General features: G+C 53.2%; 1 protein-coding gene across 6 annotated transcripts in view; it reads left to right on the top strand.

Moving 5' to 3' along the window:
* CACNA2D4 (calcium voltage-gated channel auxiliary subunit alpha2delta 4) overlaps positions 1-19,553 on the top strand; it is a 512,905-nt gene that overhangs the window by 10,869 nt on the left and 482,483 nt on the right. For all 6 annotated transcript variants that reach the window (XM_088457118.1, XM_088457115.1, XM_088457117.1 and 3 more), the window contains exon 2: positions 5,083-5,164. In XM_088457118.1, the coding sequence (XP_088313244.1) occupies positions 5,083-5,164 (82 nt within the window). The remainder of the gene's footprint in view (positions 1-5,082; positions 5,165-19,553) is intronic.

The raw sequence follows: 19,553 nt of genomic DNA, 5'->3' as shown, positions 1-19,553 counted from the left end.
AACGTTTATATTAAAGAGGGCCTATTCTAAACTGGTCGTAGGCTAGACTTGGATGTGACATTTGCGCATTTTCCGGAATATCCACCAACCCAAAAGTGTTCTTGCAGATGTATTCCCAGGGAGCAGCTGCACAGATTGGGAAGTGAGCGCACTGCTTGCATTGTGTAATACGGATAAGTAAGAGCATTTGTGTGAATAAAGAAACAGAGTAGGTCGCACGTTTTACAGTCTATAAATGGCCTTAGCGTCTATGGCTGGATCTCTGCTCACACATCCCGTCAGAAGGCCGAGGCGCTGACCACACGTCCTGTCACATGGCCGAAGCTCTGACCATATGTCCTTCCAGATGGCCGAGGCGCTGACCAAAGGTCCTGTCACATGGCCGGAGTGCTGACCACACGTCCTTCCACATGGCCGAGGCGCTGACCAAAGGTCCTGTCACATGGCCGAGGTGCTGACCACACATCCTGTCACATGGCCGAAGCTCTGACCACACGTTCTTCCAAATGGCCAAGGCGCTGACCACACATCCTGTCACATGGCCGAGGCGCTGACCCCAGGTACTGTCACATGGCCGAGGCGCTGACCAAAGGTCCTGTCACATGGCCGAGGCACTGACCACATGTCCTGTCACATGGCCGAGGCGCTGACCAAAGGTCCTGTCACATGGCCGAGGCGCTGACCACATGTCCTGTCACATGGCCGAGGCGCTGACCACATGTCCTGTCACATGGCCGAGGCACTGACCACATGTCCTGTCACATGGCCAAGGCGCTGACCAAAGGTCCTGTCACATGGCCGAGGCACTGACCACATGTCCTGTCACATGGCCGAGGCGCTGACCAAAGGTCCTGTCACATGGCCGAGGCACTGACCACACGTCCTGTCACATGGCTGAGGCGCTGACCAAAGGTCCTGTCACATGGCTGAGGCGCTGACCAAAGGTCCTGTCACATGGCCGAGGCACTGACCACATGTCCTGTCACATGGCCGAGGCGCTGACCAAAGGTCCTGTCACATGGCCGAGGCGCTGACCACACGTCCTGTCACATGGCCGAGGCGCTGACCAAAGGTCCTGTCACATGGCCGAGGCGCTGACCAAAGGTCCTGTCACATGGCCGAGGCATTGCTGTACAGGATTTGCTTACAATTTGGCCACACAGTGGGACTTACAGATATTTAGGCCACAAAGGACGTAAGCGCTGGAGACTTTGGGTGCAGTGACTCCCATTTCCTCCCTAACAGGCTTTTATTATTAGAATCAAACCCATGACCCCAGCACTGTGAGACAGTAATGCTAACCACTGTGACACCATGCTGTCTCTGATTTTAGCTCCTTAATTTTAAGGCTATTTCTCCGTTTGGCTTTTTGTAATGAGGAACAAACCATAAGTAAATGGGCCAGTGCCAGCTTGGTAGCGCCTGTTGGTTAATGCACGTTCAGTATCACCTCATATTCCCTCTTACTTACATGTGACATCACTTCCTGGCGCAGGGAGCAGGGAAGCTGTAGCAGAGCAAATGGTGGCAATGGCGTGCCTATGCGCTACGTGCTGCCCGCGTACTGCCTGTGTGCTGCCCGTGTGCTACCACTGTGCTGCCAGTGCACGCAAGAAACCACCCCAAATATGTCCATAGGACTCTTCTCTGGCCGATGCTTAGTACACACGTATGTACTTGGTTACTCCGTTCAGCATTAGATCCAGTGTATTTTGGGTTCATTATGTTTAGTAGACATTCATAATGACAGATGAAATGTGGATATGCTCAGATTGTTGATAAAATAGTGCGTCCCGGCGGTGCGGCAATCACTTACCTCCGTTCAGCTCTAGCGGTGCAGTGGTATCTTCCGGGTGTCAGGTGATGCAGATTTCCGGTATGCTAACCCCTAACCCTCAAACAAACCCTAACCCTCAGCCTAACCCTCCCCCTGCAGCATAACCCTAACCCTCCCCCTGCAGCCTAACCCCAACCCTCCTCCTGCAGCCTACAGTAACTCCAATCCTCCCCCTTTAGCCTAACCCCAACCTTCCCCCTGCAGCCTAACCCTAAACCTCCCCCTGCAGCCTACCCCAACTCACAAAGTGCAGCCTAATCCCAACCCTCCCCCTGCAGCCTTACCCCAACCCTCCCCTGCAGCCCAACCCTCCCCCTGCTGCCTAGCCCCAACCCTCCCCCTGCAGCCTAACCCCAACCCTCCCCCTGCAGCCTAACCCTCTCCCTGCAGCCTAACCCCAACCCTCCCCTGCAGCCCAACCCTCCCCCTGCTGCCTAGCCCCAACCCTCCCCCTGCAGCCTAACCCCAACCCTCCCCCTGCAGCCTAACCCCAACCCTTCCACTGTAGCCTAACCCCAACCCTTCCCCTGCTGCCTAACCCCAACCCTCCCCCTGCTGCCTAACCCCAACCCTTCCGCTGTAGCCTAACCCCAACCCTCCCCCTGTAGCCTAACCCCAACCTTCCCCCTGCAGCCTAACCTTAACCCACCCCCTGCAGCCTACCCCAACCCTCAACGTGCAGCCTATCCCCAACCCTCCCCCTGTAGCCTTACCCCAACCCTCCCCTGCAGCCCAACCCCAACCCTCACCCTGCAGCCTAACCCTCCCCCTGCTGCCTAACCCCAACCCTCCCCCTGTAGTCTAACCCCTACCTTCCCACTGCTGCCTAACCATCCCCCTGTAGCCTAACTCCAACCCTCCCCCTGCAGCCTAACCCCAACCCTCCCCCTGCAGCCTAACCACAACCCTCGCCCTGCTGCCTAATCCTCACCTCCCCCTGCAGTCTAATCCCAAACCTCAACATGCAGCCTAACTCCAACCCTCCCCCTGCAGCTTTACCCCAACCCTCCCCTGCAGCCCAACCCCAACCCTCCCCCTGCTGCCTAGCCCAAACCCTCTCCCTGCAGCCTAACCCCAACCCTCCCCCTGCAGCCTAACCCTAACCCTCCTCCTGGAGCCTAACCCCAACCCCCAACGTGCAGCCTAACCCTAACCCTCTCCCTACAGCCTAATACCAACCCTCCCCCTGCAGCCGAACCCCAACCCTCCTCCTGCAGCCTAACCCTAACCTTCCTCCTGCAGCCTAACTCTACCGCTGCAGCCTAATCCCAACCCTCAAAGTGCAGCCTAACCCTCCCGCTACAGCCTAATACCAACCCTCCCCCTGTAGCCTAACCTCAACCCTCCCGCTGTAGCCTAACCCCAACCCTCCCCCTGCAGCCTAACTCCATCCCTCCCAGTGCTGCCTAACCCCAACCCTCCCCCTGCAGCCTAACCCCAACCCTCCCCCTGCTGCCTAACCCTAACCCTCTCCCTGCAGCCTAACCCCAACCCTCCCCCTGCTGCCTAACCCTAACCCTCTCCTTGCAGCCTAACCCCAACCCTCCCTCTGCAGCCTAACCCCAACCCTCAACGTGCAGCCTAACCCTCCCCCTGCAACCTAATCCCAACCCTCCCCCTGCAGCCTAACCCTAACCTTACCCCTGCAGCCTAATCCCAACCCTCAACGTGCAGCCTAACCCTCCCCCTGCAGCCTAATCCCAACCCTCCCCCTGCAGCCTAACCCCAACCCTCCCACTGTAGCCTAACCCTAACCCTCCCCCTGCAGCCTCTCCAACCCTCCCCCTGCTGCCTAACCCTCCCCCTGCAGCCTAACTCCAAACCTCCCCCTGCTGCCTAACCCCAACCCCCCCTGTAGCCTAACCCGAACCCTCTCCCTGCAGCCTAACCCCAACCCTCCCCCTGCGGCCTAACCCTAACCCTCTCCCTGCAGCCTAACCCCAACCTTCCCCCTGCAGCCTAACCCCAACCCTCAACGTGCAGCCTAACCCTCCCCCTGCAACCTAATCCCAACCCTCCCCCTGCAGCCTAACCCTAACCTTACCCTGCAGCCTAATCCCAACCCTCAATGTGCAGTCTAACCCTCCCCCTGCAGCCTAATCCCAACCCTCCCCCTGCAGCCTAACCCCCAACCCTTCCACTGTAGCCTAACCCTAATCCTCCCCCTGCAGCCTCTCCAACTCTCCCCCTGCTGCCTAACCCTCCCCCTGCAGCCTAACCCCAACCCTCCCCCTGCAGCCTAACCCCAACTCTCCCCCTGTAGTCTAACCCTAACCCTCCCCCTGCAGCCTAACCCCAACCCTCCCCAGCTGCCTCACCCTAACCGTCCCCCTGTAGCCTAACCCCAACCCTCCCCCTGCTGCCTAACCCCAACCCTCCCCCTGCAGCCTAACCCCAACCCTCCCCCTGCAGCCTAATCGTAACCCTACCCTGCAGTCTTACCCCAACCCTCCCCTGCAGCCTAACCCCAACCCTCCCCCTGCAGCCTAACCCCAACTCTCCCCCTGTAGTCTAACCCTCCCCCTGCAGCCTAACCCCAACCCTCCCCTGCTGCCTAACCCCAACCCTCCCCTGCTGCCTCACCCTAACCGTCCCCCTGTAGCCTAACCCCAACCCTCCCCCTGCTGCCTAACCCCAACCCTCCCCCTGCAGCCTAACCCCAGCCCTCCCCCTGTAGCCTAACCACAACCCTCCCCCTGCAGCCTAACCCCAACCCTCCCCTGCAGTCTTACCCCAACCCTCCCCTGCAGCCCAACCCCAACCCTCCCCCTGCAGCCTAACCCCAACCCTCCCCATGCAGCCTAACCCAAACCCTCTCCTGCAGCCTAACCCCAACCCTCCCCCTGCAGCCTAAACCCAACCCTCCAACTGCAGTCTTACCCTAACCCTCCCCTGTAGCCTAACTCCAACCCTCCCCCTGCAGCCTAACTCTAATGTTCACATTCTGCAGATGTCAACATTTTCCAAGTCGTAATTACAACAATATCGGCATCATAATTGTCGACATCCCTCTCCCTGCAACCTAATCCCAAACCCCCCCCGTTTTCCGTGGACCTTTATTCCTTACTATTAGAGTAGCAGACAGGACAATATTTCTTTGTCATTGGACCCATGATCCCTGATTTCCCGCAGTGATGGGGTATAAGGGTCGCCACGTTAGGCCGCTATGATAGACAGAGAATTCCTCTCCTTCGATACGTGATACATTTATGACCCTATTAACCTTCTCTCTTTTGCCATCTTAGGGTGAAGCTCTGGGCTGATACATTTGGCAGCGAGATGTACGGAATTGTCACCAAGTACTCCGGCTCCCTCCTCTTACAGAAGGTAGGTGACTGAGTTACTGGGGCGCAGATCCCCAGTGTTACCTGCTCTGTGATATCTGATGGAATGTAAGGCCGTCAGGTTACTGGGAGAGGGGATTAGGATTACTGGGAGTGAGGATTGTGCGCAGTCCAACGCCATGGCTGCGTCTTTTTCCTGTGCTGCAGCGACGCAAACTAATATGCAAACGCTACTCTCTGCCCTCCCCTCGTATACTAGCGCTCACCTGAATGTACAGCACTGACACGCCCACTTTCAGCGTTGCAGCCGGTGATTCCTGACACTCCACTATTGCATGCACCACCGCTACTTGTACCAGCTCTATGGCAGGTGCAGTGTCTGCATCTGACCGTGGCCTCTGGGGCTGCGGCTCTGCGATGCTCCCATAACATGCCCATAACGCTCCATTACACGCCCCCCACACTCCCATAACACACCCGCAACACTCCATAACACGCCCGTGACACTCCATAACACGCCCATGACACTCCCATAACACGCCCGCGACACTCCCATAACACACCCACGACACTCCCATTACAGACCCACAACACTCCCATAACACGCCCATAACATGGCCACGGCACTCCCATAACAGACCCATGACACTCCCATACCACGCCCACAACACTCCCATAATACGCTCATGACACTTCCATAACACTCCCATAACACGCCCACAACACTCCCATAACACGCCCACAGCACTCCCATAACATGGCCACGGCACTCCCATAACAGACCCATGATACTCCCATACCACGCCCACAACACTCCCATAATACGCCCACAACACTCCCATAACACGCCCACAACACTCCCATAACACACCCACAGCACTCCCATAACACGCCCATGACACTCCCATAACATGCCCATGACACGCCCATAACAGACCCATGACACTCCCATACCACGCCCACAACACTCCCATAACACGCCCACGACACTCCCATAACAAGCCCTCGACACTCCCATAACTTGGCCACGGTACTCCCATAACAGGCCCATGACACCCCACGACACTCCCATAACACGCCCATAACACACCTATGACACTCCCATAACACTCCCATAACATGCCCACAACACTCCCATAACACGCCCACGGCACTCCTATAACATGGCCACGACACTCCCATAACACGCCCACAGCACTCCCATAACACGCCCATGACACTCCCATAACATGCCCATGACACGCCCACGACACTCCCATAACATGCCCACGACACTCCCATAACACGCCCACGACACTCCCATAACATGCCCACAACACTCCCATAACATGGCCACGACACTCCCATAACACGCCCATGACATGCCCATAAAATGGCCATGACACTCCCATAACACGCCCATGACACTCCCATAACACGCCCACAGCCCTCCTATAACATGCCCATGACACTCCCATAACACGCCCGGTACACCCCCATAACACGCCCATGACACTCCCATACCACGCCCACGACACACCCACGACACTCCCTTAACATGCCCACAACACTCCCATAACATGCCCACAACACTCCCATAACATGCCCATGACACTCCCATAACATGCCCATGACACACCCATAACACGCCCACGACACTCCCATACCACGCCCACAGCACTCCCATAACACGCCCATGACACTCCCATAACATGCCCATGACACTCCCATAACATTCTCACGACACACCCACGACACTCCCATAACATGCCCACAACACTCCCATACCACGCCCATAGCACTCCCATAACACGCCCATGACACTCCCATAACACGCCCATGACACTCCCATACCACGCCCACGAGACACCCACGACACTCCCATAACATGCCCACAACACTCCCATAACATGCCCACAACACTCCCATAACATGCCCATGACACGCCCATAACATGCCCATGACACGCCCATAACATGCCCACAACACTCCCATACCACGCCCACAACACTCCCATAACACGCCCACAACACTCCCATAACACGCCCTCGACACTCCCATAACAAGGCCACGGTACTCCCATAACAGGCCCATAACACACCTATGACATGCCCACAACACTCCCATAACACGCCAATGACACTCCCATAACATGCCCACAACACACCTATGACATGCCCATAACACTCCCATAACACGCCCATAACACACCTATGACATGCCCACAACACTCCCATAACACGCCCACGACACTCCCATAACACGCCCTCAACACTCCCATAACATGCCCACGACACTCCCATAACACGCCCATAACACACCTATGACATGCCCACAACACTCCCATAACACGCCCATAATACTCCCATAACATGCCCACAACACTCCCATAACACGCCCATGACACTCTCATAACACGCCCATAACACACTTATGACATGCCCACAACACTCCCATAACACGCCCACGACACTCCCATAACACGCCCTCGACACTCCCATAACATGACCATGGTACTCCCATAACAGGCCCATAACACACCTATGACATGCCCATAACACACCTATGACATGCCCACAACACTCCCATAACACGCCAATGACACTCCCATAACATGCCCATAACACACCTATGACATGCCCACGACACTCCCATAACACGCCCATAACACACCTATGACATGCCCACAACACCCATAACACGCCAATGACACTCCCATAATATGCCCATGACACTCCCATAACATGCCCATGACACACCCATAACACGCCCATGACACTCCCATAACACGCCCATGACACTCCCATACCACGCCCACGACACTCATAACATGCCCACAACACTCCCATAACATGCCCACAACACTACCATAACATGCCCATGACACTCCCATAACATGCCCATGACACGCCCACAAAACTCACATACCACGCCCACAGCACTCCCATAACACGCCCACGACACTCCCAAAACACGCCCACGACACTCCCAAAACACGCCCACGACACTCCAATACCACGCCCATGAAACACCCACGACATTCCCATAACATGCCCACAACACTCCCATAACATGCCCACAACACTCCCATAACATGCCCATGACACGCCCATAACACGCCCATAACATGCCCACAACACTCCCATACCACGCCCACAACACTCCCATAACACGCCCACGACACTCCCATAACATGCCCTCGACACTCCCATAACATGGCCACGGTACTCCCATAACAGGCCCATAACACACCTATGACATGCCCACAACACTCCCATAACATGCCAATGACACTCCCATAACATGCCCACAACACACCTATGACATGCCCACGACACTCCCATAACACGCCCATAACACTCCCATAACATGCCCACAACACTCCCACAACACGCCAATGACACTCCCATAACACGCCCATGACACTCCCATAACACGCCCACGACACTCCCATAACATGCCCTTGACACACCCATAACACGCCCACAGCACTCCCATACCACGCCCACAGCACTCCCATGACACGCCCATGACACTCCCATAACACGCCCATGACACTCCCATACCACGCCTACGACACACCCACGACACTCCCATAACACACCCACGACACTCCCATAACATGCCCACAACACTCCCATAACATGCCCACAACACTCCCATACCACGCCCACAACACTCCCATAACACGCCCACGACACTCCCATAACACGCCCTCGACACTCCCATAACATGGCCACGGTACTCCCATAACAGGCCCATAACACAGCTATGACATGCCCACAACACTCCCATAACACGCCCATGACACTCCCATAACACGCCCATAACACTCCCATAACATGCCCACAACACTCCCATAACACGCCAATGACACTCCCATAACATGCCCACAACACACCTATGACATGCCCACAACACTCCCATAACACGCCCATAACACACCTGTGACATGCTCACAACACTCCCATAAGACGCCCACGACACTCCCATAACACGCCCTCGACACTCCCATAACATGCCCACAACACACCTATGACATGCCCATGACACTCCCATAACACGCCCATAACACACCTATGACATGCCCACAACACTCCCTTAACAGGCCAATGAAACTCCCATAACATGCCCACAACACTCCCATAACATGCCCATGACACTCCCATAACACGCCCATAACACACTTATGACATGCCCACAACACTCCCATAACACGCCCACGACACTCCCATAACACGCCCTCGACACTCTCATAACATGGCCACGGTACTCCCATAACAGGCCCATAACACACCTATGACATGCCCACAACACTCCCATAACACGCCCATAACACACCTATGACATGCCCATAACACACCTATGACATGCCCACAACACTCCCATAACACGCCAATGACACTCCCATAACATGCCCATAACACACCTATAACATGCCCACAACACTCTCATAAGACGCCCACGACACTCCCATAACACGCCCTCGACACTCCCATAACATGCCCACAACACACCTATGACATGCCCATGACACTCCCATAACATGCCCATAACACACCTATGACATGCCCACAACACTCCCATAACACGCCAATGAAACTCCCATAACATGCCCACAACACTCCCATAACACGCCCATGACACTCCCATAACACGCCCATAACACACTTATGACATGCCCACAACACTCCCATAACACGCCCATGACACTCCCATAACACGCCCTCGACACTCCCATAACATGGCCACGGTACTCCCATAACAGGCCCATAACACACCTATGACATGCCCACAACACTCCCATAACACGCCCATAACACCTATGACATGCCCATAACACACCTATGACATGCCCACAACACTGCCATAACTCGCCAATGACACTCCCATAAAATGCCCATAACACACCTATGACATGCCCAAAACACGCCAATGACACTCCCATAACATGCCCATGACATTCCCATAACATGCCCATGACAGTCCCATAACACGCCCATGACACTCCCATACCACGCCCACGACACTCCCATAACATGCCCACAACACTCCCATAACATGCCCACAATACTCCCATAACATGCCTATGACACTCCTATAACATGCCCATGACACACCCATAACATGCCCACAGCACTCCCATGCCACGCCCACAGCACTCCCATGACATGCCCATGACACTCCCATAACACGCCCATGACACTCCCATACCACGCCTACGACACACCCACGACACTCCCATAACACACCCACGACACTCCCATAACACGCCCACAACACTCCCATAACATGCCCATGACACGCCCATAACATGCCCACAACACTCCCATACCATACCCACAACACTCCCATAACACGCCCACGACACTCCCATAACACGCCCTCGACACTCCCATAACATGGCCACGGTACTCCCATAACAGGCCCATAACACACCTATGACATGCCCACAACACTCCCATAACACGCCAATGACACTCCCATAACACGCCCATAACACTCCCATAACATGCCCATAACACTCCCATAACACGCCAATGACACTCCCATAACATGCCCACAACACACCTATGACATGCCCACAACACGCCCATAACACACCTATTACATGCCCACAACACTCCCATAACACGCCAATGACACTCCTATAACACGCCCAAAATACACCTATGACATGCCCACGAAACTCCCATAACACGCCCATAACACGCCCATAACACACCTATGATATGCCCACAACACTCCCATAACACGCCATTGACACTCCCATAACACGCCCATAACACTCCCATAACATGCCCACAACACTCCCATAACACGCCCATGACACTCCCATAACACGCCCATAACACACCTATGACATGCCCACAACACTCCCATAACACGCCATTGACACTCCCATAACACGCCCATAACACTCCCATAACATGCCCACAACACTCCCATAACACGCCCATGACACTCCCATAACACGCCCATAACACACCTATGACATGCCCACAACACTCCCATAACACGCCAATGAAACTCCCATAACATGCCCACAACACTCCCATAACACGCCCATGACACTCCCATAACACGCCCATAACACTCCCATAACATGCCCACAACACTCCCATAACACGCCAATGAAACTCCCATAACATGCCCATAACACACCTATGACATGCCCACAACACTCCCATAACACGCCAATGACACTCCCATAACACGCCCATAACACACCTATGACATGCCCACAACACTCCCATAACACGCCAATGACACTCCCATAACACGCCCATGACACTCCCATAACATGCCCATGACACTCCCATAACACGCCCATAACACACCTATGACATGCCCACAACACTCCCATAACACGCCAATGACACTCCCATAACATGGCCACGGTACTCCCATAATAGACCCATAACATTGCCACGACACTCCCATAACATGGCCATGGCACTCCCATAACACGCCCATGACACTCCCACAACATGCCCATGACACGCCCACGACACTCCCATAACACGCCCACGACACTCCCATAACACGCCCACAACACTCCCTTAACATGGCCACAACACTCCCATAACAAGCCCATGACACTCCCATAACATGCCCATGACACGCCCACGACACTCCCATAACACGCCCACGACACTCCCATAACATGTCCACGACACTCCCATAACACGCCCATGACACTCCCATAACACGCCCTCGACACTCCCATAACATGGCCACGACACTCCCATAACATGCCCATGACATGCCCATGACACTCCCATAACACACCCACAGCACTCCCATAACATGCCCACAACACTCCAAAATCATGCCCATAACATGCCCATGACACTCCTATAACACGCCCATGACACGCCAATGACACGCCCATACCACGCCCACAACACTCCCATAACACACCCACAGCACTCCCATAACATGCCCACAACAGTCCCATAACATGCCCATGACACTCCTATAACACGCCCATGACACGCCAATGACACTCCCATACCACGCCCATAACATTCCCATGACACTCCCATAACATGCCCACGACACTCCCATAACACGCCCACAACACTCCCATAACACGCTCATAACACTCCCATAATACACCCACAGCACTCCCATAACACTTCCTCAACACTCCCATAACACGCCCATGACACTCCCATAACATGCCCATGACACTCCCATAACACGCCCATAACACGCCCATGACACTCCCATAACATGCCCACAACACTCCCATAAAACACCCACAGCACTCCCATAACATGCCCATGACACTCCCATAACACGCCCATGACACGCCCATGACACTCCCATAACACACCCATGACACTCCCATAACACGCTCATAACACTCCCATAATACACCCACAGCACTCCCATAACACGCCAATGAAACTCCCATAACATGCCCATAACACACCTATGACATGCCCACAACACTCCCATAACACGCCAATGACACTCCCATAACATGCCCATAACACACCTATGACATGCCCACAACACTCCCATAACTCGCCAATGACACTCCCATAACACGCCCATAACACACCTATGACATGCCCACAACACTCCCATAACACGCCAATGACACTCCCATAACACGCCAATGACACTCCCATAACATGCCTATGACACTCCCATAACACGCCCATAACACACCTATGACATGCCCACAACACTCCCATAACACGCCAATGACACTCCCATAACATGGCCACGGTACTCCCATAACAGACCCATAACATTGCCACGACACTCCCATAACATGGCCACGGCACTCGCATAACAGACCCATAACACGCCCACGACACTCCCATAACACGCCCATGACACTCCCATAACATGCCCATGACACGCCCATGACACTCCCATAACACGCCCACGACACTCCCATAACATGGCCACGACACTCCCATAACACGCCCATGACACTCCCATAACACGCCCACGACACTCCCATAACATGGCCACGACACTCCCATAACACGCCCATGACACTCCCATAATATGCCCATGACACGCCAACGACACTCCCATAACACGCCCACGACACTCCCATAATATGGCCACGACACTCCCATAACACGCCCATGACACTCCCATAACACGCCCAATGACACTCCCATAACACGCCCACGACACTCCCATAACACGCCCACGACACTCCCATAACATGCCACGACACTCCCATAACACGCCCATGACACTCCTATAACACACCCATGACACGCCAATGACACTCCCATACCACGCCCACAACACTCCCATAACACACCCACAGCACTCTCATAACACTTCCATAACACACCCATGACACTCCCATAACATGCCCATGACACTCCCATAACACGTCCATGACACTCCCATAACATGCCCACAACACTCCCATAAAACACCCACAGCACTCCCATAACATGCCCATGACACTCCCATAACACACCCATGACACTCCCATAACACGCTCATAACACTCCCATAATACACCCACAGCACTCCCATAACACTTCCACAACACTCCCATAACACGCCCACGACACTCCCGTAACACGCCCATAACACTCCCATAACATGCCCATAACACTCCCATAACACGCCCATTACACTCCCATAACATGCCCATGACACGCCCATGACACTCCCATACCACACCCACGACACTCCCATAACAAGCTCATAACACTCCCATACCACGCCCACGACACTCCCATAACACACCCATGACACTCCCATAACATGCTCATAACACTCCCATAACACGCCCATGACACACCCTTAACACGCCCATGACACTCCCATAACACGCCCACAACACCCATAACATGCCCATGACACTCCCATAACATGCCCATCACACTCCCATAACATGCCCATAACACGCCCATGACACGCTCATAACACTCCCATAACATGCCCATGACACTCCCATAACATACCCATAATACTCCCATAACATGCCCATAACACACCCATGACACTCCCATACCACACCCACAACACTCCCATAACACTCCCATACCACGCCCACGACACTCCCATAACACACCCATGACAGTCCCATAACATGCCCATAACACACCCATGACGCTCCCATACCACACCCACAACACTCCCATAACACTTCCACAATATGCCCATAACACGCCCACGACACTCCCATAACACGCCCATGACACTCCCATAACATGCCCACGACACTACCATAACATGCCCATGACACTCCCATAACACGCCCATGACACTCCCATAACATGCCCATAACACGCCCATGACACTTCCACAAGACATCGTATTGGTTTTCGGAATATTTTGCGCATGTGCAGATAACAAATAATCGCTGAACGACGTGAACATCGGCATTGCGTGTAGTTAGCGAGCACGCCTGCGCCAGGCCCTTTGTCTGTTGTATGCCATTCTGCTTTTACTGTATAGGAAGAGGTGCACCTGATGCAGGGACGGGCAGGATCGCACAGATGTGAGGAACCGGCTGCACAATTCCGTCCAGCTTATATTAAAATACTGCAGGAGGTGCCTATAGGAAGCAGACGCCTCCTGACAGCAATAGCGATCCTAGTGCAGCGTTCGCAGACGCTTCCTCGGATCAGCATAGAGACCTTGCAGCGTGGAAGGCCGGGAAATCTGAGTATGCTGATGCAAAACCTGGCCTCGGCACTCCCGGAAAACAGGGGCGACACGCTCACGTTTCTGGGAACGTTGGTCCCCAGCTCCGCCCGGGGGTTTGCACTAGCTGTACACATTGCAGAGACGTGCCCCATATACTCCCTGCTCCACTGATGGTCGTGTGCCATGGCATTAAGTGGGTCATACCGCCTCTGTGAGGATAGGCAGCCTGGCAGGATTAAGAATCGTCAGGGCCGGGATTAGGGTGATGGGCACGTGTTGCCAAGCCGCAGAGTTACTGACACATGTGAGACCAGGAGAACAATAGTCATCGGCGCAGCATGTAGGCAGACGAGGGGTAATCAGTATACGGGAGATATCTGGGCGATTACATATATTACTGGGTCCATGTCCTGGGCAGATCCCTCATAACAGGGAGAATCCTATATTTAATATGCGCAGGATGAAACAACAGTAATAGCTCCAACTTACTAACACTATAGGATCCCGGCCCTTCCTTCATGTAATTTATTATGTTCTCTCCTATAATACTCCTCAGTTTAGCGCAATTTCTGCCCATCTGTCCCCATTTGAAGGTCGCTAATAATGCAGCTGCCCGTTCCAGCAAATCCACGCGTTCACCTGCGCTCTTACCTAATTGGTTAACCACTTCACTGCCAATTCTTTTCACCAAAACCAAAATTTTTTACATTTTTTTTGTTTAATATTTAATAAAGTTTAAAAAGTATTTTAAAAAATATTCATATGTTTTATGAAACCCCGCCCACATAAGCCCCCATTGTAATATCTCTTCCCACCCCCCATGAGAAATAGCCCCCTCCCAGTGGCAAAAGAATCTGCAGCATTATCGACCCCCCACCCCCCCTAGTGATAATAGATCCAGTTGCAGTGCCCCCCATAACCTGCACCAGGGTCAGTGTGCCCCCAGTTTAGCCCGACCCCTTCCCCATGTGTCACTATGTAATTATTTTTAATATATTCCCCATCCAAAAAAAATAACTTTTTGTGGGGCAACATAACACACGCCTACTCCACCAGTGCCAAAGGATATCCCCCAATTACCTCCCCCTCCCCCATGGCATAGCCCACCCCCTCACCTTGTTGCAGAGCACAGCAGAGCGTGGAGCAGGTGTTATAAGTCCCCCCCTGGTGCAGCTGATCTCTGCACAAGCACGCTCAGTGTAACTAGAGTACAGTAAGAGGCACGCTCAGTGTAACTAGAGTGCAGTAAGAGGCACGCTCAGTGTAACTGGAGGGCAGTAAGAGGCACGCTCAGTGTAACTAGAGTGCAGTAAGAGGCACGCTCAGTGTAACTGGAGGGCAGTAAGAGGCACGCTCAGTGTAACTAGAGTGCAGTAAGAGGCACGCTCAGTGTAACTGGAGGGCAGTAAGAGGCACGCTCAGTGTAACTAGAGTGCAGTAAGAGGCACGCTCAGTGTAACTGGAGGGCAGTAAGAGGCACGCTCAGTGTAACTAGAGTGCAGTAAGAGGCACGCTCAGTGTAACTAGAGTGCTCTAAGAGGCACGCTCAGTGTAACTAGAGTGCAGTAAGAGGCACGCTCAGTGTAACTAGAGTGCTCTAAGAGGCACGCTCAGTGTAACTAGAGTGCAGTAAGAGGCACGCTCAGTGTAACTAGAGTGCTGTAAGAGGCACCCTCAGTGTAACTAGAGTGCAGTAAGATTCACGCTCAGTGTAACTAGAGTGCTGTAAGAGGCACCCTCAGTGTAACTAGAGTGCAGTAAGATTCACGCTCAGTGTAACTAGAGTGCAGTAAGAGGCACCCTCAGTGTAACTAGAGTGCAGTAAGATTCACGCTCAGTGTAACTAGAGTGCAGTAAGAGGCACCCTCAGTGTAACTAGAGTGCAGTAAGAGGCACGCTCAGTGTAACTAGAGTGCAGTAAGATTCACCCTCAGTGTAACTAGAGTGCAGTAAGAGGCACGCTCAGTGTAACTAGAGTGCAGTAAGAGGCACCCTCAGTGTAACTAGAGTGCAGTAAGAGGCACGCTCAGTGTAACTAGAGTGCAGTAAGAGACACTCTCAGTGTAACTAGAGTGCTGTAAGAGGCACGCTCAGTGTAACTAGAGTGCAGTAAGAGACACTCTCAGTGTAACTAGAGTGCTGTAAGAGGCACGCTCAGTGTAACTAGAGTGCTGTAAGATTCACGCTCAGTGTAACTAGAGTGCAGTAAGAGGCACGCTCAGTGTAACTAGAGTGCTGTAAGATTCACGCTCAGTGTAACTAGAGTGCAGTAAGAGGCACGCTCAGTGTAACTAGAGTGCAGTAAGAGGCACGCTCAGTGTAACTAGAGTGCAGTAAGAGGCACGCTCAGTGTAACTAGAGTGCAGTAAGAGGCACGCTCAGTGTAACTAGAGTGCAGTAAGAGGCACGCTCAGTGTAACTAGAGTGCAGTAAGAGGCACGCTCAGTGTAACTAGAGTGCAGTAAGAGGCACGCTCAGTGTAACTAGAGTGCTGTAAGAGGCACGCTCAGTGTAACTAGAGTGCTGTAAGATTCACGCTCAGTGTAACTAGAGTGCAGTAAGAGGCACGCTCAGTGTAACTAGAGTGCTGTAAGATTCACGCTCAGTGTAACTAGAGTGCAGTAAGAGGCACGCTCAGTGTAACTAGAGTGCAGTAAGAGGCACGCTCAGTGTAACTAGAGTGCAGTAAGAGGCACGCTCAGTGTAACTAGAGTGCAGTAAGAGGCACGCTCAGTGTAACTAGAGTGCAGTAAGAGGCACGCTCAGTGTAACTAGAGTGCTGTAAGAGGCACGCTCAGTGTAACTAGAGTGCAGTAAGAGGCACGCTCAGTGTAACTAGAGTGCTGTAAGAGGCACGCTCAGTGTAACTAGAGTGCAGTAAGAGGCACCCTCAGTGTAACTAGAGTGCAGTAAGAGGCACGCTCAGTGTAACTAGAGTGCAGTAAGAGGCACCCTCAGTGTAACTAGAGTGCAGTAAGAGGCACGCTCAGTGTAACTAGAGTGCAGTAAGAGGCACCCTCAGTGTAACTAGAGTGCAGTAAGAGGCACGCTCAGTGTAACTAGAGTGCAGTAAGAGGCACCCTCAGTGTAACTAGAGTGCAGTAAGAGGCACGCTCAGTGTAACTAGAGTGCAGTAAGAGGCACCCTCAGTGTAACTAGAGTGCAGTAAGAGGCACGCTCAGTGTAACTAGAGTGCAGTAAGAGGCACCCTCAGTGTAACTAGAGTGCAGTAAGAGGCACGCTCAGTGTAACTAGAGTGCAGTAAGAGGCACCCTCAGTGTAACTAGAGTGCAGTAAGAGGCACGCTCAGTGTAACTAGAGTGCAGTAAGAGGCACCCTCAGTGTAACTAGAGCGCAGTAAGAGGCACGCTCAGTGTAACTAGAGCGCAGTAAGAGGCACCCTCAGTGTAACTAGAGCGCAGTAAGAGGCACGCTCAGTGTAACTAGAGCGCAGTAAGAGGCACCCTCAGTGTAACTAGAGCGCAGTAAGAGGCACGCTCAGTGTAACTAGAGCGCAGTAAGATTCACGCTCAGTGTAACTAGAGCGCAGTAAGAGGCACGCTCAGTGTAACTAGAGCGCTGTAAGAGGCACGCTCAGTGTAACTAGAGCGCAGTAAGAGGCACGCTCAGTGTAACTAGAGCGCTGTAAGAGGCACGCTCAGTGTAACTAGAGCGCAGTAAGAGGCACGCTCAGTGTAACTAGAGTGCAGTAAGAGGCACGCTCAGTGTAACTAGAGCGCAGTAAGAGGCACGTTCAGTGTAACTAGAGTGCAGTAAGAGGCACCCTCAGTGTAACTAGAGCGCAGTAAGAGGCACGTTCAGTGTAACTAGAGTGCAGTAAGAGGCACCCTCAGTGTAACTAGAGTGCAGTAAGAGGCACGCTCAGTGTAACTAGAGTGCAGTAAGAGGCACCCTCAGTGTAACTAGAGTGCAGTAAGAGGCACGCTCAGTGTAACTAGAGTGCAGTAAGAGGCACCCTCAGTGTAACTAGAGTGCAGTAAGAGGCACGCTCAGTGTAACTAGAGTGCAGTAAGAGGCACGCTCAGTGTAACTAGAGTGCAGTAAGAGGCACGCTCAGTGTAACTAGAGTGCAGTAAGAGGCACCCTCAGTGTAACTAGAGTGCAGTAAGAGGCACCCTCAGTGTAACTAGAGTGCAGTAAGAGGCACGCTCAGTGTAACTAGAGTGCAGTAAGAGGCACGCTCAGTGTAACTAGAGTGCAGTAAGAGGCACGCTCAGTGTAACTAGAGTGCAGTAAGAGGCACGCTCAGTGTAACTAGAGTGCAGTAAGAGGCACGCTCAGTGTAACTAGAGTGCTGTAAGAGGCACGCTCAGTGTAACTAGAGTGCAGTAAGAGGCACGCTCAGTGTAACTAGAGTGCTGTAAGAGGCACGCTCAGTGTAACTAGAGTGCAGTAAGAGGCACGCTCAGTGTAACTAGAGTGCTGTAAGAGGCACGCTCACTGTAACTAGAGTGCAGTAAGAGGCACGCTCAGTGTAACTAGAGTGCTGTAAGAGGCACGCTCAGTGTAACTAGAGTGCAGTAAGAGGCACGCTCAGTGTAACTAGAGTGCAGTAACAGGCACGCTCAGTGTAACTAGAGTACAGTAAGAGGGACGCTCAGTGTAACTAGAGTGCAGTAACAGGCACGCTCAGTGTAACTAGAGTACAGTAAGAGGCACGCTCAGTGTAACTAGAGTGCTGTAAGAGGCACGCTCACTGTAACTAGAGTGCAGTAAGAGGCACGCTCAGTGTAACTAGAGTGCTGTAAGAGGCACGCTCAGTGTAACTAGAGTGCAGTAAGAGGCAC

The sequence above is a fragment of the Taudactylus pleione genome, unplaced genomic scaffold (genome assembly GCF_031769625.1).
Source record: "Taudactylus pleione unplaced genomic scaffold, aTauple2 ptg000738l, whole genome shotgun sequence".
Taxonomy (NCBI): Eukaryota; Metazoa; Chordata; class Amphibia; order Anura; family Myobatrachidae; genus Taudactylus; species Taudactylus pleione.
The sequence above is the reverse complement of the archived record's forward strand: the minus strand, read 5'-3'. Positions and strand labels throughout refer to the sequence as shown.